At 58.6% G+C, this 27,999-nt stretch overlaps 2 protein-coding genes and 1 long non-coding RNA gene across 7 annotated transcripts in view; 1 reads left to right on the top strand and 2 right to left on the bottom strand.

Moving 5' to 3' along the window:
• Window positions 1-40: 40 nt before the first annotated feature.
• LOC110081501 (ETS variant transcription factor 3) lies at window positions 41-10,319 on the bottom strand. Its single transcript, XM_020798228.3, is given in 6 exon segments — window positions 41-2,433; window positions 2,435-3,102; window positions 5,147-5,262; window positions 5,821-6,058; window positions 6,895-6,953; window positions 9,786-10,319. Coding segments are annotated over 5 exon segments (1,593 nt in total). The 5' UTR covers window positions 6,941-6,953; window positions 9,786-10,319; the 3' UTR covers window positions 41-1,908.
• Window positions 10,320-11,096: 777 nt separating this feature from the next.
• Window positions 11,097-20,508, top strand: LOC110081531 (uncharacterized). Its single transcript, XR_012082091.2, has 3 exons — window positions 11,097-11,751; window positions 12,449-12,532; window positions 14,120-20,508. It is a non-coding gene; the product is annotated as an uncharacterized LOC110081531 (long non-coding RNA).
• The window catches only part of LOC110081510 (death-associated protein kinase 2), a 10,753-nt gene continuing 3,101 nt past the window's right edge, over window positions 20,348-27,999 (bottom strand). For 2 of the 5 annotated variants that reach the window (XM_072984137.2, XM_072984133.2), the window contains 12 exons: window positions 27,487-27,561; window positions 27,017-27,147; window positions 25,795-26,016; window positions 25,248-25,386; window positions 24,839-24,968; window positions 24,400-24,448; window positions 24,071-24,175; window positions 23,316-23,468; window positions 22,728-22,773; window positions 22,087-22,176; window positions 21,658-21,729; window positions 20,348-21,552 (listed from right to left, as the gene is read on the bottom strand). In XM_072984137.2, the coding sequence (XP_072840238.2) occupies window positions 21,472-21,552; window positions 21,658-21,729; window positions 22,087-22,176; window positions 22,728-22,773; window positions 23,316-23,468; window positions 24,071-24,175; window positions 24,400-24,448; window positions 24,839-24,968; window positions 25,248-25,386; window positions 25,795-26,016; window positions 27,017-27,147; window positions 27,487-27,558 (1,290 nt within the window). In that variant the 5' untranslated portion in view covers window positions 27,559-27,561 and the 3' untranslated portion in view covers window positions 20,348-21,471. Of the gene's footprint in view, window positions 21,553-21,657; window positions 21,730-22,086; window positions 22,177-22,727; window positions 22,774-23,315; window positions 23,469-24,070; window positions 24,176-24,399; window positions 24,449-24,838; window positions 24,969-25,247; window positions 25,387-25,794; window positions 26,017-27,016; window positions 27,148-27,486; window positions 27,562-27,999 lie in introns of those variants that run through there. The other 3 variants (XM_072984135.2, XM_072984136.2, XR_012082090.2) reach the window with 3 other exon arrangements.

Here is a 27,999-nt window from a genome sequence, read left to right as displayed (position 1 = left end):
CCACGCCTGGGAACAGCTCAGAGGGTCCCTCCCACCCCACCTCCATTCTTTTCCTGCCTCCGTCCCCAACCGCAGAGCCGGATATGGCGGTGGGAAGGCTCACCGGAGCCCAGCAGCCGGCAGCCCCCGCAGCCTGGCGTGCCCCGTCCCACCCCGTGTCTCGCAGAACTGCCCGGCATCCGTGGCCCCCTCAGCATCGCCGCTGACCCGCCACCAGCTTCAGGTCCAGGCCTTTTCGGGGAGCCCAACCGACCACCTCTTCAGCAGGAGCCCAAGCGCCTCCTTGACACGGAGAGGAAGCCCTGGCTGAGCAGGGGGCGGGGGTCTCTCTGCCCCACTCCCTCCCCCCCCCCCAGCATTTCAAAGGGCTCAGCCGAACAGAGGTCCATTCAGCGAGACTGGCTGTGCTTTTGGGGGGGGGGGGGAGAAGCACAAAAAAAGCACAACACAGACATTCGAGGAGGTCCCGGAAGGTCTCCAGTGCCGGGGGGGTTGGGGTTTTTTTCCTTCCCACGTGGACCCCTCCCTAGACAAAAGAAGGGCCACCAGCCTTCGAAATGCAGCCACCCGGAAGGCCACAGTCAAGGGCAGACAAACCCAGGGGGACCAGCCAAGAAAGAAGAGAGGCCGGGGGGGGGAGAGAGCGGGCTGCTTCTCTTGGGAAACAGGCCACCCCGGGCGGGCCCGATCCAGCTGGTGCTTCTCGCCTCCATCCCCTCCTGCTAGACTCTCCCGCGCTGTCAAAGGGCAGCTAGCCCACCCCACCCCTGCCGCTGGCCGGCCGGCCAGCCGGATACCCTGAGCCACGGCCCTTCCGGACACAAGGCCGGCTGCCTGGAGCGCCCTGGCTCAGCGCGACCCTCCGCGGTTCCCGGACGGCGCAGTTAAGGCAAAACAGACCGCTGCGCAGGCAGCGGGCGCCCTGACATTCCTCCCTCCTTGGGCTTCCCCTCCCCTCCCCTCCCCCCTGCAGCCACGTCTCCCCTTTGCTGGGAGGGAGACCCTTCCCGCCCCAAACATGCTTCTCCCTCCTCGGGAGGAACCAAGGACAAGTAGGGAAGGGCCCTGGATTAAAGGCATTTGGGTTTGGTTTCCCGTCTCTCTCTCTCTCTCTCTCTCTCTCTCTCTCTCACACACACACACACACACACACACACACACAGAGGAGAGGAATCTCTCCCTCCCTCCCTCCCTCGAACAGGCACGCCTGGGCTTCAACACTCACATTCATTCCCCATCCCTGAAAAGATTTCATGACTCCATCCTCATGGCTTCTCCAGCATTTCAGAAAGGTTCGCCCAAAGGGGACGGCCCCAATCCCCGCCCCTCTTCTCCTCTCCTCCCCACCCCACCCCCTACCTCCGGAAAGGAGTAACACTTCAGGTTGCCCAGCCCTCCCCGCTCAGCCAGCAAGGCCCCCCCCCGGCCTCCGATTCAAGAGGCAGTGCAAGCTGCCGGGGGCCACCCACCCACCCCAACCCCAGAAAGGAAGGGAAGGGAAGGCGGCCCCCTCCTGTTGGGGAGACGGGGCAACCCCCCCCCCCCAGATCGGAGCAGGCAGGGCAGGAGGGATCGCCTCCCCCCCCCCAACTGCCTGGCCCACCTGCCGAGAAAAAGCACTCTTATGTACATTCAGACAGCTTCTCACTTCTATAAAATCCTAAGGGAAAAGGGAAGGAAACGCAAGAGCCGTTCTGCGGCAAAAAGGGCCGAGCGGCAGCCTCGCCTTGAGGACCCGCGCGCCCGCCCGCCCGCTTCAGAAGAGGATGCCCTGCGTTTCACCTGCCACGAGCGGGCGCCTGCCTGCCTACACGCCCACGGAAAGCAGCCGCTCCAAAATGCCTAGCCTTAGTCGAGTCCCCCCTCCCTGCCCATCCCCTGCCCCACCGAGGCAACCCTTTTGCTACATCACAACCCGCTCTCCGCGGCGGCCTTGGGGGCCAGGAGGATGTGGGGGGTGCCCAGGCTGTTGCCCCAGGAGGGCTTCCGGCCGGGGCCCTCCTCCGCCACCTCTCCGCGCCGGTCGCCGTTCCAGCTCCGCTTCAGGCGCAGCTTGGGGGGCATCACGGCGTCCTCCTTCTTTTCTGGGGGGCCCGGTTCCCCCCGAGGGTCCTGGAGCACGGCACTCTGGCCGGTCCCTTCCTCCTCCTTGGTTTTCTCTGCCCCAGAGAGGCTGGGCTTGCTCGGGGCCAGGGGGGCCACCAGCCGCGACGGGGTGACCGGCCTGGCAAAGACGGACGTCTCCCGTTCCTCCCTCTTGGGGGGACCCGAGGTGCCCGCCCCTTCTGACGGTTCTCTCCTCTCTGGGGATCCCTTGCTTTCCAGCTCCTGATCCAAAACAGGCTCCGTCTTGATCCGGGGGGAGGACGGAGGGGGCTGCAAACCGGCGGTGGCTCCTCCTCCTCCTCCGCTCTCCATCCGCTCCCGGTTTTTTGCGTCCGACCGGCGGAGGCTGCAGCTTGATGGAGAAAGCCGGCGGCTCCTCAGGCAGGGCCGGCGGGCACGGGATGGGGGGCACCAGCAAGCCCGGGTAGCGGGGGAAGGTCCGGGGGCTCAGGTGGTAGTTGAAGACGGAGCAGGCCTGGGAGTGCAGGTAGTGCTTCATCTCCTCCGGGTTGAAGGTGAAGCAGCTGCTCCCGGCGCCAAAGGGGCTCATCCCCGGGGAGGGGCTGTAGGAGAAGAGGGTCGGGGTCAAGGATAAGGCGGGGGAGAGGGGGACGTTCAGGACCCCTCCCCGGGCAGGAAGCGGGGAGACGGCGAAAGGGCTGTTGGGGTCCGGATACAGCCCAGACCGGGCAAAAAGAGGGAGGGCCAAGTCGGGTTTCCGCTTCGGCTGGCCGGGGGCCCCCGGGGCAGCGCTGCGAGAGGCCAGCAGGTCTATCCCGCGGCGCCAGTCCGGAGAGCTGCCGTCCAGCTCCGGAGCGGGAGAGGACTTTTCGCTGACGCCGCCGCTGTTCAGGCCCTCTGGGCCGGAGGGCAGGAGGGATCGTCCAGAAAACCGGTGGGGCTGAGCCTCTTCGGTGGGTGAATGGCTGTCCAGCGGAGGGAAGTGGAAGTGGGACGAGGCCGTGGGAACCGGAGGAGCGCTCTGCGGAACCACACCTGCGGAGGAGGAGGAGGAGGAAGAGACGGGAGGCGTTAGGGCTCGGGGCCCGCCCAGGCAGCCTAGGGGATCACATCCTGCCCTGAAAGCCGAGGTTCGAATCAGCTCCCCACCCCGGAGAGCCTGGGACCGACCAGGGAGAGCCAAGCTGTCCACGAAATGCCCTCTTCGCTCACAAGGAGCCTTCAGAACCAGAGAGAACCCTCAGCACAAATCGAAACGTAACCCCTACAGATAGCGCTCCACGCAGCAGAGGTGGGAGTCTCAGACCAGGATTCAAATCCCCACTCAGCCACCAAAACCAGAAAGGGAGAGCCAGCCGCTCTCCCTCCTGCCGTCTGACCCGCCTCAGCGGGTGATTATGGCAGTGAGGATGGAGAGCAGGGGGAAAGAGTCAGGAGGAGGAGGAGGAGGAAGGGTGGGACACAGAGGCATCAAGCCAAAGCATGCCACCCGGCATCGGCCCGTTGCCCTCGGCTGTGCTCGGAAGCTGCCTGGAGCCAGCTTCAAATATGCGATTTTCTTCCAGATCTTAAGGGCAACTCTATCCCTCTCTGCTCTCAGTTATGATGCCAGAGCCATTTGGGGCACAGCGGCTTCCGTCGGCCTCCTCTAGCAGGCACCCCAACCGCCTTCCGTAAACCCTCTAGTGCCTCTACCTGAGGCGGAGGGGACGGAGCGGGTAGGTGGGTGCTGTTTTTCCACCTTGCCTGAATGCTCTCTAGCATGACCCTCACCCTACCCCAGAGCCCTGCCTCACAAGGCCAGCCACCTCCTTGGCCCTGCTCCGTGCCAGCCTCCGGGAAGGCCGGGCTTGTCAGAATGGAAAGAAGCCACCCAGGCGAGCCACGGCGGGCAGGCAGGCGGGCACTGCCCAGGCTTGTTCTGGGTGTGCTCCTCCCTGCAGGAATGTGGCCTTGCTCCCTCGGCTCCCCTGACCTGGATGAAAGTGCTCGGCTGGGCCATCCCAGGGGTGTGCGCGCTCCCTTCATACTGGAAAGACTTCACTGACAAAGCAAACACACACACACCCCTCCACCCCCCCCCCCTTCCAAAAGGGCGACACAAAGTGTTGGAATATGAAGACCCACAACTACATAGACTCTCGGAAAGGAGTGGACCCCAGAGACTTCTCCAACTCTCGGGGAACAGGTTTTCCGGAAGGAAGGAAGGAAGGAAGGAAGGAAGGAAGGAAGGAAGGAAGGAAGGAAGGAAGGAAGCTTAACTAGCCAGCTCCTGGTTCTTCCCTCAAGAACCATTTTTCCACCGGGGCAAGCAAACCACTTTGGGGCAAGTTTTCAACACCTCCCACTGACAGCTAGAGCAAGTTTTAAAAAGAGGGCCTGGCACACAGAGCGGGAGGTGCTGAGCCTGATGCCCCCCACCGAAGGAGAATGATGTGGGGAGAGAGGACCTGTGAAGACCGTGGGGGGTGTGTGTGTTCAAAAAGAGCCCAGGGTGGGGAAGCTCCTCCGCTCGTTCGACCACGAGGGACGGATGATGGCAGAGGCCCGTGATGGCAGAACTGGAGGCCAAGGCCCTCCCCTCCGAAGGGGGCAACGTCTGAGCGCATACACGCTTCTGGGGACGCACATCCACACGGAGTGGTTAACCGAGAGGAAACATTGATAAATGGAGTGACTTCCAGGTGGGCTTTCCTTCCCCCAGGAAAGAAACAGGTAGGTGTGCGTGTGTGTATATGTGTATAGCGGGGGGGGGGGGAGGGTACACGCTTGCCCTGCCGTGCAGTATCTCCAAAGGTTTCCCAGAGATGGATGCCTGTTCCGCACATCTGTCCCAGGACTTCAGTGTGACGTTGGAGCCAAACGAGGGCCAAGCGGAGGTTCGGGCTCCCAAAAGAGGCGGCTCCCAAAGGGGTCCCCGACACACGCACAGAAACACCCCCCCCCGCTGCCTGGACCCCAACCTCCATCTCTCCCAAGGTGCCCCCCCCCCACGAAGCACCTCCTGAGGGACCAGCGACCTGGAAGGCATTACACCCTCCCCCCCCCATAAGGCCCAAGGGAGGGGCTCCCCGCTCACCCGTGGGACGGATGTTGATGAAGGGGTAATTGGGCATCACCAGCTTGTTGAAGTTGAACTTGTAGGTGAAACGCTTCCCTTTTGTCTTGTGGAGAATCCGCTTGTTGTAGTAATACCTGCCAAAATGCAAGAAGCCGCTGTGACCCCCACCCCACCCGTCCTGCTCCCCAGGGCCCTTGCTGAGGAGCGCGGGGGAGAAACTCCAGAGTAAACTTTGGCCACCCTTCTCCCCCTCCGCCCCCCCACCCTCCTCCGAGCCTTCTTTCCTCTGCGCCCCTCCTTCTGGCTCGGCTATGCAAAATCTCACCTGCGCTTCCTGGTTCAGGAGAGGGGAGGGCCCCCGTCCGGCTGCCCAAGGGCCCCTGGCCAAGTGGCAGCTTCCCAAGAACAAAGCCCAGAGCACGTGCCCAAGGGCAGGGCCGGTCCCTCCGCTGTTTGGGCCACCTCGTCGGAAGGAGGAACTGGCACAGGCAGAGGGACACGGGTGGGGATCACGCCAAAGAGGACCGGGCAGAGCAGCCAGCTCCTTGGCCTCAGAAAGGTTGCGCCGGGACAGCCAGGCTCAGAAAGGAGGCTGCTTTTCAGAGTACCTGACAGAGTGGATGACTTTAAAGTTCCTCCCTCCCACCCACCCCTCCCTTCCCTGCCATTCCACAGCCAGTTGACCTCCTCACCTGAGGGCCCGGCTCAGCTTGTCATAGTTCATCTGGGGCTTGCACTTCCTGCGGCCCCACAGCCGAGCCACCTCGTCGGGGTCCTTGATGACAAACTCCCCGTACTCGCCCTGCTGCCAGGCGATGACGTGCCGAAACTCCTCTTTCTGTAGCAGCTCCAGGATAAAGTGCCACAGCTGGATCTGCCGGGAGCCCGGGCTGGATTCGGTCTTGTAAGCCCAGTCAGGGAAATGGTAACCTGAAGAGCCACAGGCAACAGTCATCAGCAGAGGGCGAGAAAGAGGTTCCCTCAAACCCCAAATCCACTTCCTTTTCTCACAGAGCCTCTGCAGCAGTAAACAACACCAGCCGGTTTGTATATAGCTGGAATGGCCCGTAGCTCTGAGTCACGCAGTCCTGCTGCTCTGACCCTTCCCTGAAGCACTCTGAGCCCTTCTTTCAAACAAGGAAGGACGTTAGGTTCAGCAACCAGACCTCTCCCCCCCCCCCCCCGCATGCAGCCAAGAGAAAGACCTCGGCTCCTCCTTTGAGACACTCTGGCTACGTCTCCCGCACCTGCCTCTACGCTGGTCAAGACCTCCAGAATCTTTATGCTTGCCCAGTATTTGGCAGGATCCTGCTCAAAGGAGCAGAAGAGAACAGTGGGAACAGAACAGCAGTCATGAAGGGAGAAGCCTGCCTCTCTCACATGGACACCTCCATCAAGGCACCGGCGGACACCTCAGAGGACCTGCTGCCAGACTGCCTGGCTCCAAGAAGTCTTTCAAAACTCCGCTGGCACCCTTCAATCGGTCCCTCCCTCCCTCCCTTCCTTCCTGCTGCCCATCATCACTTCCTTCCTTCCTTTCCTTCCCTTCCTTCCCTGTTTACAGCTTGGCCCCAAAGAGGACTCTAAGCAAGGCAGACAAGCCCTCCGTCTGAATCAGAGCCAGGAAAGGGTGGCGGTGGTTGTGAGTGTCCTCATGACTTAAAGGGTGGCTCCCGTCGTGCAGGGTCATGGTTCTAAAAGTCCAGAACTGGGCGGGGGGGTGGATGGATGGACGGGAGACCTGGCAGCAGAAGACAGCCACTTACCTCCGCCTACCTCCGGCTTCTCCACCACCGGGCAGCCTGCCTTCATTTTTCTGCTCCTACTGGATATTCAAACAGTGGACGGTTTAAAGGTGGGTGTGGGAGGAGAAAAGGAGAGAAAAAAAGAAGTCAGCATCGTATCTCCACATGTAGTGGATTGAAATTACACGGAAGCAGATTTCGACAGAACCCCACAAAGAACCTCCGGAAGCCAAAACAGATGCCGGAGCACTAAGGGTTCCCTGGACAGCAACCGGACTGGTCAAGAGGACCTTCCGTCATCTGGCCCGGCGACTCGCAACGATTCCACCAATAACCGGCTCTCCCCACCCCAGCCTTGCTTCAGCAAAGAAGTGGTGTCTGTACCTAGAATTTCGCCACCTGGTCAAAAGCTGTCACCACACTCTCTGCCAGGCTTTAACTACAGGCTGCAAACATGGCATTTCCCACAAGAACGCGCCCGACAAGCCGGAGAGGGCCAAGGCGGACAGGGGACCAGAGGGGAGTCTGGGCTGGAGGCGATGGGGGCCGCTCTTTTGAGGGCAGGCGTCCGGGGGCCTGGGAAGCTGGAAGGAGAACAGGCCTCAGCTGCTCCTCCACGGGTGAGCAGCTGAAAGGGACCGTCTCACGCCGATGACACCCACGTGAAGCCCATCCCAGAAAGGCATCATCGGACAAGTTCAAACAGGGTTTGCGATAGGAAACTGCACCGGATCTTTCCAGAGATTTTAAGCAAGCACACCACTTCCAAACCTTGCTGCCTTCATCCTAAACACCTACCAAAATAAAGGGGTAGGATGATGAACCCTGTTCCCTCTGAACCACAGCCCAGAGACCACCGGAAGCCTAGGCTATGGGAACAGCCACACACTTGGCAGGGAAATCCCAGCGGCTCTCAAACGGAAGAAAGAGAACCCGGCTTTGCCTGGAACCACACGCAAGGAAGGAACTGCCGCTTCCTCATGCTTCACCTGCTGCATCTGGAGCGGCCAGCCTCCTGAATTAAGGGAGGGGACAGCCCACCTGGCCCATTTCCAGCTGGAGGTCATGCTCTGGCACAGCCTCCGCCAGCCGCATGCCTGGCTCAGCCCCTCCCTGCATGGGCCATCTCGCCTCCTTTGGGGGACCCAGAAGCCTGGCAGAACTGACAGGGGGGGCTCCCGAGCTGTCAGCCTTTCTGTCAGTCAGCCAACCATCCGGCTGCCTCTCCCCTCCCCCCGCCTCCCGCTACCAGAACAAAGTCTGCAAGGCAAGGAGAGTTTCCTTACTGGCTTCCTTCCCCTCCACCACCACACCCATGTTTAAACAGTGAAGTCACCAGGAGACTATTTTAAACCCAAAGAAAACCCCTGGAGCCCAATATTTGTGGTTCCAGAAAGCAATCGGTTCCTACATCCCTGGAGAACTTCTCAGACGGAGGCAATAAAAGGGTTACCGTCCCAGGGTGCAGCCTTCCCGGGCGCTGGCGGCCCCTGCTCTTACTCCTCACCCAGCCCAGTTCCCTGCCAAGCATACCCTCGGCAGCTTTGTGCTTCGCAAGGTGAGGCTGCTTGCAGGAAGGGCTCTCAGCACTACGCAAAAAACTGCTGTTTTGTTGCCAGCACACACACACACCCCGGAGAGCCACTGCTGTCAGAGGCCAGGCCAGAGTGACTGAGGGCCAGGCAAGCTCCGGACTGGCGGCAGAGCAGTCACTTCAGGGCTGGCAAGAGGGGGCTCCCAGGGCCAGCTAGGGAGAAAGCAGCTTCCCCTGGCCCTGGGGGCCTCCCAAAGGCCCCTCGGCCAGCCAGATGTCCCCGTGGAGAGCCCAGCAGCAGGAAAAGGGAGGCCACGGCCCTTGTTCTGCACCAACGCCTGGCATGGAGAATGGCCGGGATGCATCCAAGCCCCGGACCCCCACCCAACCCCCGCCAAGACCACCACCACCCCCTCCCTTCCCCTTTCCCCTTCCCTCTCAGGCAGCCCAGTGAATGGAAACCAGGCCTCCCTCCGCCCTGACCTTTGTCCTCCGCTGGAAGGCTCGGCTTCCACACTCCAGGTTGACTGACTGTGAGCGACTCTAAAAGGCTCTTTGGGGAACGGGAAGCGCCCAGCGGGCAAGGAGCCTCTGGGATACCCGGTCTAGAGCCCCGTGCCATTGTTCCGTAAAGGGTACAAGGTGTTAAGGCGCGCACGCGCACACACACGTAGGTCCTTTCCTTCCTCTCCATGTTCTCAGCCTTTGGACATGAAGACTGCAAACGCTCCCTTCTTCTCCCACCCCCACCCCCACCCCCTCTTGTGACCATCTCCCAGGATCCCCCCGGGGGGGGGAAGGGGTTACTCTGTTCCCCCCTGATATCCCCGTGTGGGACCGAGATGGAAGAGAGGCCGATCTCATGGCCAACCTTGGGACCCCTTAGCCAGCCTCGGGCCCCTCTCCCTCCCTCCCTCTCTCCTTCCCTCCGCCCGGCCGACCGTGCAAGAGTTTTGGGATCCTGCCTTTCCCCCTGGGCAGTTCTGCCTTTGGGGCTACTCAGGAGGGAGGGCCCACGATTCCTCTCTCTCTCTCTCTTCCCCCCCCCCAACTCTCTCACATACACACACACACACGCCCTCCTCTCTCCTCCTTCCCCCCCCCTCTATGGAAACCCAAGGCCCAGGCTCTCTCCAGGGGCCCTCGAGGGCAGAACCAGGCCCCCGACCCACAGGGAGGGAAGGAGGGAGGGAGGATCCTCCTTCTGCCCCTGCAAGAAAACCCACGTCCTTCTAGGAAGTTGTGGCCGACGCCCCCCCCCCCAATTCTTCCGCAGGGACGACAACTCCCATCCTCCTCTTCCAACCCAGGGGCCGCAGGGCGATGGGAGTTGTGGCCCTCCCGCCCGTCCGCGGGTCCAGGCCCAGCCGCCGCTCACCTGAGCCTCCGCGGTGGCCTGGCTGGATGGCGGGCTCCCTCCGTCCGTCCGTCGGTCCCTCCCTGCCTGCCTGCCTCCGGGCCGGCTGGTGGGCTGCCTTCCTCTTCCTCTTCCTCTCGCTCTTTTCTTGCCGCCTTCTTCTTCTTCTTCTTCTTCTTCCTCCTCCTCCTTCTTCCTCCCTCGGTCCCTCGCCCACCCCCAGCTCCAGCCACCGGAAACGGAAGCGCCCCGTCGGCCACTGGTCCTGACTCACCCTAGGCGTCACTTCCGGGAGAGCAGGGGGGACAGATTACACCGACGCACGGGGGAAAAAGAGGGTCCATCGACATGACGTCACTTCCGTAAAGGGGAGGAGGAGGAGGAGGAGGAGGAGGAGGCGGTTCCTTTCAGTCGGCTAAAATTCTGCGGCGAAGCGACCCACATGACTTTGGCCCAACTCTGGAGGAGGCCTCGGAAGGCAGGAGGGGGGCCGGGCGCGTGACCTGGCCTGTGGGGGGGGGTCACGAAGAGTCTCGGGCACGACTAAACAACAACAACAGGCCAAGGCGGGGGGGGGGACGGAACGTCACGTGGGGGAGGCAGAGAGGCCTCCGCTTGGGACGTCAGCGTCCCGGGTGACGTCACTTCCGGAAGAGGAGGAGGCGGCGCCGGCTAAGAAGAGGTGTAACGGCCAAGCAGGGCCGGGCCTCCGCAGGCGCCCCCTGCGGGCGGGGTGGAGAAATGGACCTCCCCGCACGACCCCCCCCCCCCCGGCTTTCTCGTATTTTTTCTCTTTTGTTTTGTTTTGGATTTAAACCAATTATTTCCCCTCAAAAGCGGGGCTGCTGGGAAGGAGGCGGGCGGCTCCTCGTCCTTCCTTCCACGGCTCCTAGCGCCCTTCTCCTCCCTGCCCTGGCGCAACAGCCCTGCTAGGTAGGCCAGGCTGGCGGCTGGGGTGGGGGGGAGGAAGCAGGACACACAGACAGAAGCCCCCCCCAGGCCTCCCCTCCCCCTCCTTGCTTCTGGGCTGCCCCACACCATGGTCTACCCTCTATCTATGGGACCAGCCACACAGGCTGCGGCCTGGCCAGGGAGGCCCCCCCAAAGTCCCTGCGGTGGGAGGGTCGGGGGTTGGGGCCCCCCAAAGTCCCTGGGAGGCGCGGCCGGCCTCGGAAGGCCCGTTCGTATTTCCAGGCGGCAGGGCGTCCGAGCCCAGAGGGTCCCCCCTGGCCTGGCCTTGGGCTCCAGGGGATGTTTGGGGCAGCCTCGGAGGTTGGCCACAGAGCGGAGGAAGCTCCGAGGAGGGAGGGAGGGAGGGAGGGTGGCCGGGAGGGCGAGGCGGGCAAGGCCTGGGGGCGGGTTTCGCCTTGAGGCAAAAGGGTGGAGGGGAGAGGCTGCTCTGGGGACCCCGTCCGACATGCTCGGAAGGAGGGGGCGAGATCCCCTCTCCATCCTCCCTGGGCGCCGTGCACGGCAGAAGAGCCTCGAGGCACCAGGAAGCCAGACCTCCGGCTGAAACCTTTCAGGGATGTCTTCTCGATTGTCCCGGCAGCAAGACGAGGGGACTCCAGACCTCAGCCAGGCCCGGACAGAGGGCACCTCTCGGGGCTCCCCTGGACAATTGGGCCCCTGCAACGGCCCCAATCCGCTCCTGGCCAGCCCTGCCGCCTTCCCGCTTGGACAGTCCAGGTTCGTGAGGTCCTGAGGAGAAATCTACAGCGGGGTTGCACTTACAAGGCGCACATGTCTAGGCACTTGGAGTGTGAAAGGACCGAGCAGGAGGCGTGGACGGGAGACCCGGAAGGCCGCTGAGGGTTGCCTGGCCTGCTGAGTTGCTACCCGTGCGGGAGTCCATGACCGACCAGGTGGTGACCTCGCAACCAGCCATGGAATCCTAGACGCCCTGTGAGGATTCTGCTGGCATCACTTCCTGCCACGTTGGAAGGAAGAGGAGGGCCTGGTTCTCTAGCAGTTGCTGCTGGCACAGGTAAAGCGCCATGAGTGTGCTGGGTTTGAATTCCCACTTGGCCGCGAAAGGAACTGGGTGCCCTGTGGGCCAATCGTGCTGCGTCTCCCAGCTTAGGCTCCCTGATAGGGTTGTTGTGAAGACAAAAGGGGAGGGGGAGAGCCAGCTAGACTACTCTGGCGCTCATCAGAAAAGAAATAGAACCAGCAGGTAATAGCAAAGAACATTGGGACGTGCAGAAGGACGGAGAGAGAGAGAGAGAGAGAGGGAAGGCCGCTGGGGGCCTGATGGAGTAGTGGCCACCACTGATGCCCCTCAGTCAGGGCAGTGGGGCCAGTTCATTGGCCCATTGTTTCCCCCACTGGTCTGTTCTGGGCCCAGCTCGGCTGCCAGTGGCATCTCAGACAGGGAGAACAGCAACCACCCCTAGCAGGGGGCCAGAGCCCTTCTTTCTGCTGCAAGAAATAAAATTTGGAAGGGTGAACATTGGTTTATTGGGAGGGGATCAAAACTCTGAGCTACTCGTTCTCTCTCTCTCTCTCTCTCTGTGTGTGTGTGTGTGACAGAGAGAGAGAGACTTTGGCTGTGTACCAGAGGGAAATGTTTACTTATTCCTCTGCCCACCCACTCACCCTTCCATCTTCCTACAGAGTTCCGGCCTTTGGGTTGCAAAGGCAGGTCCCTTGGGCAACACTGACCCCTTCCTCTCACTTTCCAGGCAGCCCAGCAAGAAGGAGCGAAGAGAAGCCAAAGATGAGATGGAGGGGGACCCCTCGGCCGAAGCAGCCCCTCCCCAGGGGAGGTAAGCAGGGGGCTTTGTGGCCGTGTGAAGGTTGGCAGGGCAGAGGGAAAAGTCTCGTGCTCAGGGTGCAAGCTTCCTGGTGGGGCCTCACCTGCCTCTGTGGAAAGCCAAGGAGAGCTTTCTTTGACGATCCCTAGAAATTAATAGCTCTCTTCCCCCCCCCGCCGGCTGTCTCAGTGGAAGAAAGCCCCTCGTACCTCCAGCCAGGAGGACTCCTGTGGGGCTCTTGGAGGGGCCACAGAGAAACGAAACCCTCCCCCGAAAGGGCCCAGGAGCCGTGGGGCTTCCCTTTCGCAAACCAGAAAGCTGCCTGGTGGCACAACAGGAAACTTTAGGGCAAGGCAGGAAAACGGCTGTCAGGGCCCAACCCTGCTACTCCCACCCACCTCCCACATTTCCAAAATAGTGAGAAAAATAAGGACATACCTGTGGGTCTCTTTGGATAACCGGCATAGGAAGGACCGGATCCTGATCCCTGGCAGGACAAATCCCCTTCCCCAGCCCTGTTTCCACTCGTGGCCACTGAGTTGCTTCTCGTTCCCCCATCTCCTGGGAGCCACTCCCCCCCCCCAACGTGGGCAGCCGGCTGGAAGAGAGAGAGAGGAAAGCGGGGCTCCCTTGCAAACAGTTTCAGGCAGCTGGACAGGGCGGGGCGGGGCCTCCTCCGGGGCAGCAGCTGAGACCCATGAGTCTTCAGCAGCCTCACTCCTGGCCTTCAGGCAACCTGTCTCAGGGTCTTAACCCTTTCCAGGCATGGAGGGGACAAACCTGGACAGTTGAAAATACAGGTGGAATTCTTTTGCATGTGTTGCTGCAGACGTGGGGCCAGGAGAGGCCTTTGGCCTGGCCCAGCCCCAGGGCAAGGCTTGGGTCCTTCTGTCACTGCCCTTGTTTCATCCACTGAATGGGCAACCAAGTGGGAGTGCTCACACTGTCCTCAAGCGCTGGCTTCCCCTTCTAACACATGCCCAGGTTCCTGGACCTTGACTCCATCATCAGAGAACTGGGGCCACCCCTCCCCTGAGTCCCCAAAGCCACAATTCCAGTTTGTGAATGCCAGGAAGAGGCCCCTGCTCCCACCCACCCTGTTGCCTTCAAGTGGCTGTGAGAGGGGGAGGGAGGAGAGGAGGTGTGAGCCCATATTGTAACGAAAACCAAAAACCCAGAAAACATCTGCTAGGCAGAAGGGTTGGAGTGCTTCGGCTACCCACCTATGGGGCACGAAGCAAGTTGGAGGCTGCAACACCCAGGGCCAAATTGCTTTCCTTTTGGAGGCCTGTTGCTGTTTTCTGGAAAAAAGGAACTTTTGCACACACTGGCAAAGGGGTGGGTGAATGAGATGTGGGGGTTGTGGGAGCAGTTCCATACCCCTCCCCACCCACCCAAACAGAGAGAGAGAGAGAGAGAGAGAGAGAGTCTAGCCAAAGCAGGCTAAATCAATGCAGCTTGAGACAAGACTATGGTGAACTCACCCCCAAGCAGAAAGGAAGGAGGAGGTGCAGGGTGACGGCTCCTTGTGCAGGAACCCTCCTTCCGTGGGGCTTTTATACCTCTGCTGCCCCTTACTGACTGCTCTCCTACTTGCAGGCTCGAAGGACCTCCACAGCTGCCACGCAGGCCTCAACTCCATCCGAGACCAGAGATACCACCTGTGGGCGATCTGAGACAAGCGGTGGCGAGTGGAGGCCAGGCTGGGCCTGCAAGACCCACCCAGGATGGGGATCTGGAGGAGGAGGAAGAGGCTGAGGCCGGGGCAGAGGCCTTCGCCCACATTGCCACGGGTTCTACCACCCGAGATGGGAGAGGAGAAAAAGGGCCTGATCCTGTTAATATATGGCTGTACTCAGTACCTGAGAATCTCATGCTTGCTTTCTGTTCTTAGTCATTTTTCTACAGTGAAGAGTTTCAAAAACCCTCAAGGCATGACTCTGGATAAACATGGGGTACCAAGGTGTTCCCCCCCTACAAAGTGGATCAGACCATTTAGGGACCCCACAGAACACACAAGAATGAGTCACAGCACCCGCTTCTTGTGTCATGGGGGCCTCGACTGGACCAACAAATGAAAAGGGCAGTATCCCACAAACACAATGGCAGTTTTAGGGGTACAGCCTGCCTTATTTTAGAGGCAAAATGGAGCAATGTCACAGGAAGAATAGTCCATACAAGGGGTGTAACATGCCTTTATTTTTGGGGCTACCAGGAGGGAGTATTGTTTTAAAAACCTGCACATTTTTGGGGTGCAGCCTGCCATTATTTTGGGGGCCACCAGAGGGCAGTATGATATAAAAATCCTGGGCATTTCTCAGGTGCAGCCTGCCATTATTTTGGGGGCCACCAGAGGGCAGTAAACTATAAAAAACCCTGGGCATATCTGGGTGCAGCCTGCCATTATTTTGGGGGCCACCAGAGGGCAGTATAATGTAAAAAAAACCTGGGCATTTCTGGGTGCAGCCTGCCATTATTTTTAGGGGCCACCAGAGGGCAGTATGATATAAAAATCCTGGGCATTTCTCAGGTGCAGCCTGCCATTATTTTGGGGGCCACCAGAGGGCAGTAAACTATAAAAAACCCTGGGCATATCTGGGTGCAGCCTGCCATTATTTTTAGGGGCCACCAGAGGGCAGTATAATGTAAAAAAAAAACCTGGGCATTTCTGGGTGCAGCCTGCCATTATTTTTAGGGGCCACCAGAGGGCAGTATAATGTAAAAAAAACCTGGGCATTTCTGGGTGCAGCCTGCCATTATTTTGGGGGCCACCAGAGGGCAGTAAAATATAAAAAAACCTGGGCATTTCTGGGTGCAGCCTACCATTATTTTGGGGGCCACCAGAGGGCAGTATAATGTAAAAAAAAACCTGGGCATTTCTGGGTGCAGCCTGCCATTATTTTGGGGGCCACCAGAGGGCAGTATAATGTAAAAAAAACCTGGGCATTTCTGGGTGCAGCCTGCCATTATTTTTAGCGGCCACCAGATGGCAGTAAAATATAAAAAAACCTGGGCAATTCTGGGTGCAGCCTGCCATTATTTTGGGGGCCACCAGAGGGCAGTATAATGTAAAAAAATCCTGGGCATTTCTGGGTGCAGCCTGCCATTATTTGGGGGCCACCAGAGGGCAGTAAAATATATAAAAAAACTGGGCATTTCTGGGTGCAGTCTGCCATTATTTGGGGGCCACCAGAGGGCAGTAAAATATATAAAAAACTGGGCATTTCTGGATGCAGCCTGCCATTATTTTGGGGGCCACCAGAGGGCAGTAAAATATATAAAAAAACTGGGCATTTCTGGGTGCAGCCTGCCATTATTTTGAGGGCCACCAGATGGCAGTATAATGTAAAAAAAAACCTGGGCATTTCTGGATGCAGCCTGCCATTATTTTGGGGGCCACCAGAGGGCAGTATCATGTAAAAAAAAACCTGGGCATTTCTGGGTGCAGCCTGCCATTATTTTGGGGGCCACCAGATGGCAGTATAATGTAAAAAAAACCTGGGCATTTCTGGATGCAGCCTGCCATTATTTTTAGGGGCCACCAGATGGCAGTATAATGTAAAAAAAAAACCTGGGCATTTCTCAGGTGCAGCCTGCCATTATTTTTAGCGGCCACCAGATGGCAGTAAAATATAAAAAAACCTGGGCAATTCTGGGTGCAGCCTGCCATTATTTTGGGGGCCACCAGAGGGCAGTATAATGTAAAAAAATCCTGGGCATTTCTGGATGCAGCCTGCCATTATTTTGGGGGCCACCAGATGGCAGTATAATGTAAAAAAAAAACCTGGGCATTTCTGGATGCAGCCTGCCATTATTTTTAGGGGCCACCAGATGGCAGTATAATGTAAAAAAAAACCTGGGCATTTCTGGGTGCAGCCTGCCATTATTTTGAGGGCCACCAGAGGGCAGTATAATGTAAAAAAACCTGGGCATTTCTGGGTGCAGCCTGCCATTATTTTTAGGGGCCACCAGATGGCAGTATAATGTAAAAAAAACCTGGGCATTTCTGGATGCAGCCTGCCATTATTTTTAGGGGCCACCAGATGGCAGTATAATGTAAAAAAAACCTGGGCATTTCTGGGTGCAGCCTGCCATTATTTTTAGGGGCCACCAGATGGCAGTATAATGTAAAAAAAACCTGGGCATTTCTGGATGCAGCCTGCCATTATTTTTAGGGGCCACCAGATGGCAGTATAATGTAAAAAAAAAACCTGGGCATTTCTGGGTGCAGCCTGCCATTATTTTTAGGGGCCACCAGAGGGCAGTATAATGTAAAAAAAAACCTGGGCATTTCTGGGTGCAGCCTGCCATTATTTTTAGGGGCCACCAGAGGGCAGTATAATGTAAAAAAAAACCTGGGCATTTCTGGATGCAGCCTGCCATTATTTTTAGGGGCCACCAGAGGGCAGTATAATGTAAAAAAAACCTGGGCATTTCTTGGTGCAGCCTGCCATTATTTTTGGGGCCACCAGATGGCAGTATAATGTAAAAAAAAACCTGGGCATTTCTGGGTGCAGCCTGCCATTATTTTTAGCGGCCACCAGATGACAGTAAAATATAAAAAAACCTGGGCAATTCTGGGTGCAGCCTGCCATTATTTTGGGGGCCACCAGAGGGCAGTATAATGTAAAAAAATCCTGGGCATTTCTGGGTGCAGCCTGCCATTATTTGGGGGCCACCAGAGGGCAGTAAAATATATAAAAAAACTGGGCATTTCTGGGTGCAGCCTGCCATTATTTTTAGGGGCCACCAGATGGCAGTATAATGTAAAAAAAAACCTGGGCATTTCTGGGTGCAGTCTGCCATTATTTGGGGGCCACCAGAGGGCAGTAAAATATATAAAAAAACTGGGCATTTCTGGATGCAGCCTGCCATTATTTTGGGGGCCACCAGAGGGCAGTAAAATATATAAAAAAACTGGGCATTTCTGGGTGCAGCCTGCCATTATTTTGAGGGCCACCAGATGGCAGTATAATGTAAAAAAAAACCTGGGCATTTCTGGATGCAGCCTGCCATTATTTTGGGGGCCACCAGAGGGCAGTATCATGTAAAAAAAACCCTGGGCATTTCTGGGTGCAGCCTGCCATTATTTTGGGGGCCACCAGAGGGCAGTATAATGTAAAAAAAACCTGGGCATTTCTGGATGCAGCCTGCCATTATTTTTAGGGGCCACCAGATGGCAGTATAATGTAAAAAAAAAAACCTGGGCATTTCTGGATGCAGCCTGCCATTATTTTGGGGGCCACCAGATGGCAGTATAATGTAAAAAAAACTGGGCATTTCTGGGTGCAGCCTGCCATTATTTTTAGGGGCCACCAGATGGCAGTATAATGTAAAAAAAAACCTGGGCATTTCTGGGTGCAGCCTGCCATTATTTTGAGGGCCACCAGAGGGCAGTATAATGTAAAAAAAACTGGGCATTTCTGGGTGCAGCCTGCCATTATTTTTAGGGGCCACCAGATGGCAGTATAATGTAAAAAAAAACCTGGGCATTTCTGGGTGCAGCCTGCCATTATTTTGAGGGCCACCAGAGGGCAGTATAATGTAAAAAAAACCTGGGCATTTCTGGGTGCAGCCTGCCATTATTTTTAGGGGCCACCAGATGGCAGTATAATGTAAAAAAAACCTGGGCATTTCTGGATGCAGCCTGCCATTATTTTTAGGGGCCACCAGATGGCAGTATAATGTAAAAAAAACCTGGGCATTTCTGGGTGCAGCCTGCCATTATTTTTAGGGGCCACCAGATGGCAGTATAATGTAAAAAAAACCTGGGCATTTCTGGATGCAGCCTGCCATTATTTTTAGGGGCCACCAGATGGCAGTATAATGTAAAAAAAAAACTGGGCATTTCTGGATGCAGCCTGCCATTATTTTTAGGGGCCACCAGATGGCAGTATAATGTAAAAAAAAAACCTGGGCATTTCTGGGTGCAGCCTGCCATTATTTTTAGGGGCCACCAGAGGGCAGTATAATGTAAAAAAAAAACCTGGGCATTTCTGGGTGCAGCCTGCCATTATTTTTAGGGGCCACCAGAGGGCAGTATAATGTAAAAAAAAAACCTGGGCATTTCTGGGTGCAGCCTGCCATTATTTTTAGGGGCCACCAGAGGGCAGTATAATGTAAAAAAAAAAACCTGGGCATTTCTGGGTGCAGCCTGCCATTATTTTTAGGGGCCACCAGATGGCAGTATAATGTAAAAAAAAAACCTGGGCATTTCTGGATGCAGCCTGCCATTATTTTTAGGGGCCACCAGATGGCAGTATAATGTAAAAAAAAAACCTGGGCATTTCTGGGTGCAGCCTGCCATTATTTTTAGCGGCCACCAGATGGCAGTATAATGTAAAAAAAAAACCTGGGCATTTCTGGGTGCAGCCTGCCATTATTTTTAGGGGCCACCAGAGGGCAGTATAATGTAAAAAAAAACCTGGGCATTTCTGGGTGCAGCCTGCCATTATTTTTAGGGGCCACCAGATGGCAGTATAATGTAAAACCTGGGCATTTCTGGGTGCAGCCTGCCATTATTTTTAGGGGCCACCAGATGGCAGTATAATGTAAAAACTGGGCATTTCTGGGTGCAGCCTGCCATTATTTTTAGGGGCCACCAGATGGCAGTATAATGTAAAACCTGGGCATTTCTGGGTGCAGCCTGCCATTATTTTTAGGGGCCACCAGATGGCAGTATAATGTAAAAAAAAAACCTGGGCATTTCTGGGTGCAGCCTGCCGTTATTTTTAGTGGCCACCAGATGGCAGTATAATGTAAAAAAAAACCTGGGCATTTCTGGATGCAGCCTGCCGTTATTTTTAGGGGCCACCAGATGGCAGTATAATGTAAAAAAACCCTGGGCATTTCTGGGTGCAGCCTGCCATTATTTTTAGGGGCCACCAGATGGCAGTATAATATAAAACCTGGGCATTTCTGGGTGCAGCCTGCCATTATTTTTAGGGGCCACCAGATGGCAGTATAATGTAAAAAAAAACCTGGGCATTTCTGGGTGCAGCCTGCCATTATTTTTAGGGGCCACCAGATGGCAGTATAATATAAAACCTGGGCATTTCTGGGTGCAGCCTGCCATTATTTTTAGGGGCCACCAGATGGCAGTATAATGTAAAAAAAAACCTGGGCATTTCTGGGTGCAGCCTGCCATTATTTTTAGGGGCCACCAGATGGCAGTATAATGTAAAAAAAACCTGGGCATTTCTGGGTGCAGCCTGCCATTATTTTTAGGGGCCACCAGATGGCAGTATAATGTAAAAAAAACCTCGGCATTTCTGGGTGCAGCCTGCCATTATTTTTAGGGGCCACCAGATGGCAGTATAATGTAAAAAAAAAAACCTGGGCATTTCTGGGTGCAGCCTGCCATTATTTTTAGGGGCCACCAGATGGCAGTATAATGTAAAAAAAAAAACCTGGGCATTTCTGGGTGCAGCCTGCCATTATTTTTAGGGGCCACCAGAGGGCAGTAAAATATAAAAAAACCCTGGTCATTTCTGGGTGCAGCCTGCCATTATTTTGAGGGCCACCAGAGGGCAGTATGAGTCCTAGTCCAGCAGGAGAAATAAATGGCTGCTGCACCCTTGAAATGTCCAGATCCTTGAGCAATACTGCCCTCGAATGGGCAGATTAAGAAAGTGTGGCTGTCTCCAGAAAAGGCCGATGGCATAAAGAGGAAGGTTAGACCAGGATTCTACCCGTTCTCTCTCTGGTGTTTCTGCCTGCTCTGGATATCTTCTGCTTCTAAAAAAGCCATCTCTTAGCCAAAACAAAAATAAACACATTTATTAAAAACGCCTGAAGGGATGAAATGACAAGTCACGAACTCTCACCTTCAAGAAGAATCAATTGCCCTTTTGAAGGTATTTCTTTATTTCCTTAAAATATTTTTACCCCAACTTTCTCTTTAAAAGGACCAAACGTGGCTTACATATTTAAAAGAGAATATTTAAAGGCTAAAAACTGGAAATATACAAATATTAAAAAAAAAGAAATACTACACTGAAAGCAGTAATCAAATTCAACACCAAAAACAGATTCAAAGCAACAAGGCAAAACCCTCCGTTTGAAACGCCCTCCATTCACTGCCAAAAGCTCTGCTCTCCTCCGGGTGGACGGCCGAGGAGGGCAAAAGAGGACCCCGGACCCTCGGGAGACACATCCCTCGGAGTGTCCGGGGGAGGAGGGCCGGGAGGGGGAGGGGCCGGGAGGGGGCTTCTTGGGGGTGCGGCCGAAGCCCCAAAGGGAGCAGCGAAGGCTTCCTCGCCTTCTGAGCCCCTCGGCTGGAGTGTGACTAAAGCAGGTGCCCCGTCCCTCAGCATTAACATTTACCAACTTCAGCGTAAAACAGGACTGAAAGAAAGAAGTGATGTATCTGGTCCCTTTTAAACCTCCTTATGTAAAAGAAAAGCGAGGATTGCTTGACCGTGTCCAGCCCCCGACCTCACTCGAGACCCTTTGGACCGAAGGGGAACGTGGCACTGAGGGAAAGGGATGGGAAGGGCTCCCCCCCCCACACACACACACACACTGCCTAGCCTTGAAAAGGCACCTGTGGCTGTAACTTGCAACAGAGCTCCTTAAAGCATGAGTCAAGGCAGGGGAGGAACGGAGGCCGCCTGCTCTGCTGTGCAGGGAGGGAGAAGGCCTCCCAAGAAGCCCCGAAACGCCCCCTCCACTCTAGCCCACCCAAGGGGCCACCCTCCCTTCGCTCACACCCACAGTCCCACAGCCCCTGGTCAGGCTGGGACCACAACAGGGAGACCGCTGGCCGGTGGCTGGAAGAGGTGCCGGGGGGGGGGGGAGCGCAGATCCGTCCTCTGGGTGGCGTGTTCCTGACGCTGAAAAGACCAGCCGGCCGGCCGGCGTCTTCACTCAGGAAAAACGATGTGAGAGGCCCCCCTCCAAGCAAGGTGAGGGCCCTCCTGGGGCGACGTGAGCGAGCCCCCCCCCCCCGTTCAGGAAGAGATGCTTCTCCGCCTGCGGAGCAGGGCCACGGGGCTTCCGGACGTCTCCTCCTGGTCACTCTCACAGTCCCGCTGTTTGGGGGAGAGAAGGGCCATGTGAGGGACGAGGGCGACCTAACGGGGGCCGTCCCGCCTGCCCCCCCACCTTCCCCCAGAGAGGGAAGAGACGGCACCCACCAGGTTTTCCTCTTCCTCCTTCCTCCTCTGCTGGCACAGGCGGCTGCAGGCGGAGACCATGTGGAAGGAGAGCTGGAATTGCGGGCAGGAGAGAGAGAGAGAGAGAGAGCAGGGAGCGGGTGGAGGCGCTGCTGGCCTTTCTCTCTCTCACACACACAGAGAGAGAGAGAGAGAGAAGGAGAAAGGCCACCCTCTCCAGCCTCCCACCCAGCTGCCCTTTGCCCTTCTAAACGGCCTGCCACGGAGTCAAATGCCAGGAGGGCTCCCGGGCCCCAGTTCTCCCCCTCAGCCCCTCCAGAGGTTTGGGGCTTTGACTAGCTGGGCCCAGGGCGAGGGGTGCCGGGAGGGGACCTCCTGTGAAACACTGGGCGAGGAGGGCCGGCCGAGGCAGCCCCGAGGCCTCCAGAGCGCGCCCCTCCCTCCACTCACCTTCCACTTTCGGCGCGCGTTGAACCTGCGGAAGTTCTTCATGTTGATGGAGGAGCGGCTGCGGTGGGTGGCCTGCTTGCGGCTCAAGGGCTGCAGTGGGGAGAAAAACAGGGCCCTCCAACGTCCACCACACCCCAAAGACCTGCACCCTCCTTTTTATTCCACATGGGGGGGGGCACAGGGTGGAATGTCCCCTGAGGAGCGTCCAGGCGAGGTTTGACAAAGGAGCCCACTTTGTGGCCAGGGTTGGCCAAGCACAGAGACCGTGTTCGCCACGGAAGAGGCTGAAGGGCAAAGAGGGTGGCAGCTGAAGGGCCCAGGGAATGGGTGGGGTGGGGTGGGTGGGTGGTGGTGGGTGGTCCCTCCCTCCCCTGGAAGCCCTCCAAAGATGCCTTGCTTGCCTGAATCCCCCAGGGGTGGGAGTGGGTGGATGATGGGGGGGCGGACTTGCAGGCGTTCCTCCTCATGGACCCCCTTTGATCCCCAAAGGCTGAGCAGAAGAGGAGAGCACAGCGCCCGGCGCTCTCTCGTGTCTGCCCAGGCCACGACCAGGGGCTGGGAGGGCTGGCCATGGACCCCCCCCCCGCAGCCGAGGAGGGGGGTTGCCTCTCTCATCCTCTCCTCCCACCCCCGGTTCTCACCTTGATCCACGAGTGGACGAGGCACTCGCTGGCCGTCATTCGGTCCCTGGAAGACAGAAAAGGTGCTTTTAGCCCTGCTCTGTCCTCCTTTGCCTCCCACCCACCCCCCGCGCAGAGGAAAGGGCCCACTTCTCCTGCCCCAGCTGGGAGGCGGGAGGAGGGCAGCCCCCCCACCAGGGCCAGGCCTTGGGATTTTGCCTGGCTCTTCCCAGTCCTCTGCCTGTCTGCAAGGCAACTGACAGCCATGGGGCTGGAGAGGGTGGCCTTGGGGGAGCAGGGAAGGGAAGCCAAGCCAAGCCAAGGGACACCAACTTTCTCCCTCGCAGGTGTCCGTTTGGAAGGGAAATGCAGCCCGTCCGCACCCGGAGCTCTGCTGTGTGGCGAGGGGAAGGCTCAGCTATATACGCACATACTGTTCCAGGCACAAGGGGTCCTGCCGCGCCCCACAAGTCCTTATAAGCAAAGCCCGTTGGCCCCACAGAAAGCCCCATTCCCCAGGGAGAGAAGCCAAGGCCGAGGACACCCCGCCCCCCCCCCCAACCCCAGGGGCTCCGGGAGGGGTCCCGGCAAGGACCGGAGGGCGGCTACCCTGGCTCCTTCAGCAGAAGCTGCCGGATGAAGTCCTTGGCCATCGCCGACGTCTGGCTGAAGTATTTCTCCTCGAACTCGTAGTTTCCGGAGACGACGTTGGCAAGGGTCTCGGCATCCGTCTCCCCCTGGAAAGGGGACATGCCGCTCAGCCTGCCGGAGGAGAAAGGAGCATCTCGCACGGCCGACTCAAACCCATTTTAAACCTTGAAAGAAACGCGACCATTCCAAAGCCGTCTCTCAACAGGCCGGCTGTTGAGGAGAGGCGACGCTCCCTCTTGGGCTCACCTCTTCCTCCTCTGCAGCCGGCCAGAAAAGTGGCCGTGGGTAGGGCAGAATCTCGGGCCTAGCGAGGGGCCAGGATTCACTCCACCGCTCAGCTCTGCTCAGCCGAGTGGGGGGGGGGGCGGCTTTCCTCCTGACCCACTTCCTCTCCAAGCTTTTTTCCCACACGACCCATCAAGAGGGCCACCAGGAGAGCAGCTCCATCTTCCTAGCCTTCCAGCGAGCCGGCGGAGCAGGTCCCCTCTTTTCAGAAATGCTCCTGACACCCTTGAGCGAGGGGGCCCTGCCCCATTCCTTCAGCCAAGGCTCGAGAGACGCCTCCCTACCTCCCTCCCTCCCTCCCCAACCCGCCCCCAAACTGAGGGGTGCTCAGCCTTGGAGTCTGCTCCTCCTACCCTTGGGCCCTTCTCGCCTCCCTCCCTCCCTCCCTCCCTCCTGCCGCAGGGAGCCGAGGGACGCCGGACACTTACAGGATGTACGTGATGACGCCGACGCTCCTAGGGAGAAAGACACGAGGATGCTGAGCCACTGCCGGGACGGCCTCCGCTCTGCTTAGGGGCCGAAGGGGCACCCGCCTGCCAAGGAAGGGGTCGGGAAGGAGCCCCCTTCCCTAGAATGGGGGGGAAGAGAGAGCAACCCCCCCCCGCCGCCTGCAAAAGGCTCCCCTTCCTTGGCAGGAACAGGTGTAGGCCAGGGGGGTGGGGGTAGGGAGGGGGGAGAAAGCGGGAAAGCAAGAGAGAGAGAGAGAGAGAGAGAGAGAGAGAGAGAGAGAGACCGACCCAGAGCATCTCCTACTCACCACATGTCCGTGGCTGTGCTCAGGGCCTCGTAGTGGACCACTTCAGGAGCTGAAGAAAGAGAGAAAGAGAGAGAGAGAGACGTGGGTGGTGAGCGGGGGGCGAGGGGGGGGCAGGGAGACATGCAAGGGTCTGGGCACAGAAAGGGAGGGAGAGGAGAGTCCTGCCAAGGAGGGGAAGGAGAGGGGGGAGCCACCCAGACCCAGAGGGTGCCTGCTGCCCCCCCCCCTCTCTCTCTCTTGGGCTGCTTAATTCTGAAAGTGGCCTCTGAAGAGAACAGGCGGGGGCCACGGCAATGCTGGCTGGGGGGGGGCAGGGGCTGGGATCTGCCCTCTGAAAAAGGACCTTCTCCCTTCCTCCTGCTGGTCCCGTGTCTACGTGGACTGCCGCCACGCTCTCCCCCACCCGGCCCGGAGGAAAGGAGGGCCCCCACCTGCTTACCAATGTACTGCGGGGTCCCACACAAACTTTTGAACGTGACCCCCTCCTCGAGTTTCTGTGCCAGGCCGAAGTCGATGATCTTGATGGTGGGGTGGGGGACGTCCTTCTGGAACAGCATGATGTTCTCGGGCTGCGGAGAAGACCAGAAATGTCCCCCCCCCCCAACAGGCACTCTTGGGACTGCCAGAAAGCAGCCCATGCACTGGGGCATCTGCCCCCCCCCCACCAGAAGAGCCACAGGAGGGAACTGCCAGCCTTCACTAACTCTGAGTTTTGAAAAACTTTCCCAATAAAAGGGAAAGCGGCAAGCAAGTCATGTTTTTTGGGGGGGCACAACAAGCAAGGTGCAGGCCGGGCAGGGCTGAGCCCCTCCTCCCGGGAATCCGGGAGGTCTCTTATGGACTAGTACCTTGAGGTCGAAGTGAGCAATGCGGCAGGAGTGCATGTACGAGACGCCCAGCAAAATCTGCTTCAGGAACGGAACGGCTTCTTCCTCCGTCAGCGTCTCCTTCTCCGCAATGAAGTCAAACAGTTCGCCCCCGTGGATGCTACGCCGCCGGGGAAGAGGCGGGGAGGTGAGGATGAATGGGGGCAGCTGGCCCAAGAGAACAGTTGCCCCCCCCCAGAAGACCTCCAGGCCACCAAATGGCATCCCCCAAACCCCCAGAGACCCTTCTTCCCCGTGGTTCAGATCAGGAGGCCTTGGGGGTTCCCGGCTCCTGGCCTGAGCGGTCACAGGATCTGGACACCCGCGTCCTTCGCTTCCTTCCAACCTGGCTGTGGTTTCCACCCCTTCCCTTTCCATCCCGCCTTCAGATTCAGGATCCTTTCCCCCCCCCTCCCGTGATTGCGCTGGTTCACCACCGCCCCATATCTGGCTGCCACGACAGGTGGATGTGGGAGGCCAGCAAAAGTGAACACAGTCCGTGGCAGGGGGCCACAGGCAGGGCACTCACAGCTCCAGGATCAGGACCATCTCGGCGGTGCTGGCGAAGAGGTCGTGGAGGCGCATGATGTTCGGGTGGCGCAGCTGCCGCAGGATCCCGACCTCCCGCTCCACCTGCTGGCGGTCCAGGCCCAGCCGGCTGCCTTTCCGGCGGCGCACCTTCACCGACTTGGCAGCATAGAAAGCGCCCGTGCTCCGCTCCTGGCAGCGCCTCACCACCCCAAAGTGCCCGCTGGCATCGGGGAGGGATGCGGGGCGGGAAGAGGGAGGAAAAGAAGGCTGGGGGTCGGCCGGAGAGAGAAACCACCCCACTCCTCCTCCTGGCAGTGAGAACCTGGCCACCGCCCTGCGAGGGGGCCCGCCCCCCCCAAGTCCTCTGCTCTCACGGAAAGCCCTCCCCCCCACAGGAGAGGAGGGGTGCACAGCCGCCCCCCCCACCTTCCCCAGCCACAGACAGGGAGGGAAGCAAACGGCGCCTCCCAGCCCCTCCTGAGAGCAGCCGCCCGCTTGCTTGCCCGACTCCCAGCTGTCCCACAGAATCCTCATCTCCACCTCTTGTAACAGTGAGTTCCACAGTTTAACTTGGCACTTGTCTAAGTCCTTCCTTTTTGCTCTGCCCGGCATCTCCCCACCATTCAGCTCCCCTGGATGGCCCCACAGCAACGCAGGATGTCCCCCCCACAGAACTCCTCCACCCTGGGAAGCGTCTTCGTTCCTCCTCCCAGGCGTATTACTACCCCTCAGCCTCCCCTAACCCTGAACCCTTTCCCCCTCGGCTGCCCCCTGTCCTTCCGAAGAAGCCGTGCCAGGCCCCAGAGGGCCCTTCCTCGCCCCCCCCCCCAGAGAGGGGGAAGGCCTTGGCTTGGCTATTCCATGTGGGGCCACGTCTGGGGTCGGTTGCAGGCCAGGCCCTCCGGAGGACAAGGGGGCTCTCGCTGGCCTGGGGGGGGGAGGGTGCAGCAGAGGGATAGTGGCAGTTGCTTGCCGGACCCAGAAAACCGCTTGTGCCTCCAGCAAAGGAAACCACAAAGGATCCCACGGGCCATCTACTCCGGTTCCCATCATTCCCTGTATCCCAGGACTTGGACTACTTGCCCAACAGCTGTGTGTGGGAGGGAGGGACAGCCTGTGACCATCATTCTGCCCCCACACCGGCTCCCCCAGGACTCTCCCTTTCCCGCCAGCCCTTCCCCCCCCCCCGCCTGGGTCATCCCTCCCTTCGGCCCCCTCACCTGCCCAGCTGCTCCAGCAGCTCATACAGCTCCTCCACGCTGCTGCTCAGAGGGATCGGGGCCGGGCGGGGCTTGGGCCCAGGACCGTCCTCGCTGCTGGGGACAAACACCTCATCCTCCCCGTCCTCCTCCTGCAGAGAGAAGAGAGGCAGCGGGGTGGGGGGGGTGGAGGTGGAGGGCAGCTGTTGACTCCCACCCCCTTGTCCCCTCCCTCCCCCCTTCCTCCCTGGGAGGCAGCCCCCTCCAGCACCACGAGGGGGGGCGGGAGAGGGCGGAGGGGAAGGGAGCAAGGGAGAGCAGCCCCAGCCCCCCCCCCAGGGACTCAAGCAGGGGCCAAGCCTTTCCCAAAGGGTGGTGATGATGATGATGATGAGGAGGAGGAAGGTTGGGACCTTGGCCTCGCTGGAGGGGCCCTCCAGAGTGGGAAGGTGGGGGGCGTGTGTGTGGCCCCCTCCCTCTTGGCTCCTTACCTGGGGGTCTCCTGGGGGACTCTCGCCGGCCTCCTTGCTGGTGGGCAGCTTGATCCCCCCCTCTTGGGCCATTGGCTGCAAAACAGACAGAGGGGGCCATGGGCTTGGAGGGGGGGCGGACCTCCCTGGTGGAGCCCCCCAGCGTGGCCTCCCACCCCCTTTTGGCCCTCGGAGGCCCTTGCTTTTCCTCCCCTGCAGGCGAACCCAGCTCAGAGGCGGCCACAGGAGCCCCTCCTTCTCCCCGGCTCCACCCAGATCTCTTTCCCTCCCCCCCCCCCACACACACACTCACCCACCCATGCCCTTACAACGGTGGGGGGCCACTTCCTCCTCTGGGTCTGCCCTCTCCTCCCCTTGTTGCACATGCACAGGGGTGGGGGTGGAGGGTGGGAGAGCAGCCTTCCAGCCCCTCGGCCCCAGAGAGCACCCACCCACCCCACCCCACCCCGCCCCGCCACTTACACCCTGCCGGGGGGGGGGGGTGCCAGGAGGGCCTGGGCTTACTCGCTCTGC

The sequence above is a fragment of the Pogona vitticeps genome, chromosome 15 (genome assembly GCF_051106095.1).
Source record: "Pogona vitticeps strain Pit_001003342236 chromosome 15, PviZW2.1, whole genome shotgun sequence".
Classification (NCBI taxonomy): domain Eukaryota; kingdom Metazoa; phylum Chordata; class Lepidosauria; order Squamata; family Agamidae; genus Pogona; species Pogona vitticeps.
This window is presented reverse-complemented; position numbering and strand designations above follow the sequence as displayed.